Below are 1,981 nucleotides of genomic sequence, written 5' to 3'. Positions count from 1 at the left end.
TATCCAAATGCCTGTGTAAATACTGGATAGAGATATCAATTTGTCTGGGCTCTAACACTGCCCAACAAAGAGACTATAAGCTATCTATAGAAAACTTCACAACAAACTTGGCCTCTGTGGTCTCTGGAATTGCTACCTATCTATTACCCTTCAAGGAAGATTCAAGAGCTGTGAGAATGGGAATGAAAGCTGCCACAGTTTTCTATAGCTAAAGACTTTGTCAAACGCTCTCACTTGTTTTGAAAAGGACCAACGCCAGCTCCCTGTGGGACACCTTTCACTATAAAAACTGTCAGCCATTTGGGGGCTGCAGTTATTTGATGTCTTTTCCCAGTTTGGCGAAGCAGCATGAAGCCACTGACGCCAATTGGATCCCCCTCCCCTCTGAGGCTCCTGAACAAGGGTCCAGACTACCTGCGTAGACAGATAGACGGTGGGAGCCACGGCCGCTCAATCAGTGCTGTGGAGAGGCTCGAGGCGGACAAAGCCAAATATGTTAAGAGCCAGCAGGTCATCAACACCAAGCAGGAACCTGTACTGGTTCCCTGTGCCACCCCACCACCACAGCCCAGGCGACCTCTCGCCATACCCAGTACACTAACCCCTCGTCTCCCCCCACGCCAGTCGTCCAACACCCCATTCTCCACACTCTCTGGCTCTTTCACCTCACGAGATGAGAATGAAAACGATGACTCCAGAAAGGAGAACCGACGGACCTCTGTGGACGTTGAGGCAAATAACAGGAGCAACCTGCCTCCCAGCCCCAGGACCCCTGGGATTGTGCCCTTGGTAGCACCGCACAGTGCCCCCGTACTCAGGAGGAGCACAGGCAAACGCATGCTGCGGCCAGACTCCCTGGTCATCTATCGGCAGAAGAAAGAGTGCAAGAGTCCCAGTGGTGCAGCAGTGGGAGAGAACAATAACATGGAGGTGAAGGGCTACAGTTTTGTCCGCCGCCTCTTCCAGGGCTCCATGAGAGAGAAGAGTGGCGGAGGTGAGGGGGGAACACAGAAGATGGTGATCAGTGAAGAGAAAGCTCCATCTCGGGACGGAGACTCCCGTATGTCTTGGACCAATGACAAAGACACCACAGATGGTGGACCAGGGAGCAGGAGGTCCAGTAAAACCGACCATGAACGCACACCAGGCTCTATCCCCAGCCCCGGGTTTAGCTGCCCACTTGAACGGACTAAGAATGGATTTACAAATAGCATCAGTGATGGAGTCAGCAACGGTGTCACCAATGGCAACCACTCACGTAACCAAGATGATGAGAACGACCCCTGGAAGCGAGCATCACCGCCACCGCCACCCAGAAGGCAGTTGCAGCGCTCCAAGTCAGACCTGCGTCTCCGCTGCTCGGTGGCGTTGTCGGAGCAGGAGCGTTTCTTTGACTTCTGCGGGCTGGACATGGACTTGATCGAGCGGCTGGGTCGGGACAACTTCCTGTCTGGGGCCAGCTCCATAGACACGCTCTCATTGGCGCTCCGCAGTGTGGGCGGGGGAGGCTGCGGGGGATCGGAGCCCAGTGAGTTCTCCCGCCACTCAGGAGACGGGCTGTTTCAGGAGGAACTGGCTGAGCAGCTTCCCTCTGGTGTGTCGATCATCGAGAGAAATGCTCGCGTCATCAAGTGGCTTTACGGTTGTAAGAACGCGGCCCGCGAGGGGCCCAAAGAGTCAACTGTTTAGTCCCTCGCTCTCCTCTACCCCAAAGAGACTGTTTCTTCAGTGGAGGCAGGACAAAGACTGTATATTTTACTGCTACTTGTTATCGCCTGCCAAATTGATATGTTGTATTTATAGATTCTATGGAAATGTTGTGTGGGTATAGCAACACCTTATTGCTGATTGGAACCATTTACCCCGGCAAAACGTTATGGTGTCAGTGCATGTGTGTGTGTGTGTGGAGTGGAAATTGCTGCCCTCTCCATTTATAGCTCCTATCCAGTTATTGACTGAACTGGATTCAGACCTGGTCTGA

General features: G+C 53.1%; 1 protein-coding gene across 1 annotated transcript; it reads left to right on the top strand.

Annotated features, from left to right (window-relative positions):
• Positions 1-277: 277 nt before the first annotated feature.
• fam110d (family with sequence similarity 110 member D) lies at positions 278-1,689 on the top strand. The gene has a single exon (XM_071514653.1). The coding sequence runs from the start codon at positions 349-351 to the stop codon at positions 1,687-1,689; it is 1,341 nt and encodes a 446-aa protein (XP_071370754.1). The 5' UTR covers positions 278-348.
• The last annotated feature ends 292 nt before the right edge of the window (positions 1,690-1,981 follow it).

The sequence above is a fragment of the Centroberyx affinis genome, unplaced genomic scaffold (genome assembly GCF_046629955.1).
Source record: "Centroberyx affinis isolate AG114_WGS23_722 - 3 ecotype Tasmania unplaced genomic scaffold, CSIRO-AGI_Caff_v1 ptg009474l_1, whole genome shotgun sequence".
Lineage (NCBI taxonomy): Eukaryota > Metazoa > Chordata > Actinopteri > Beryciformes > Berycidae > Centroberyx > Centroberyx affinis.
This window is presented reverse-complemented; position numbering and strand designations above follow the sequence as displayed.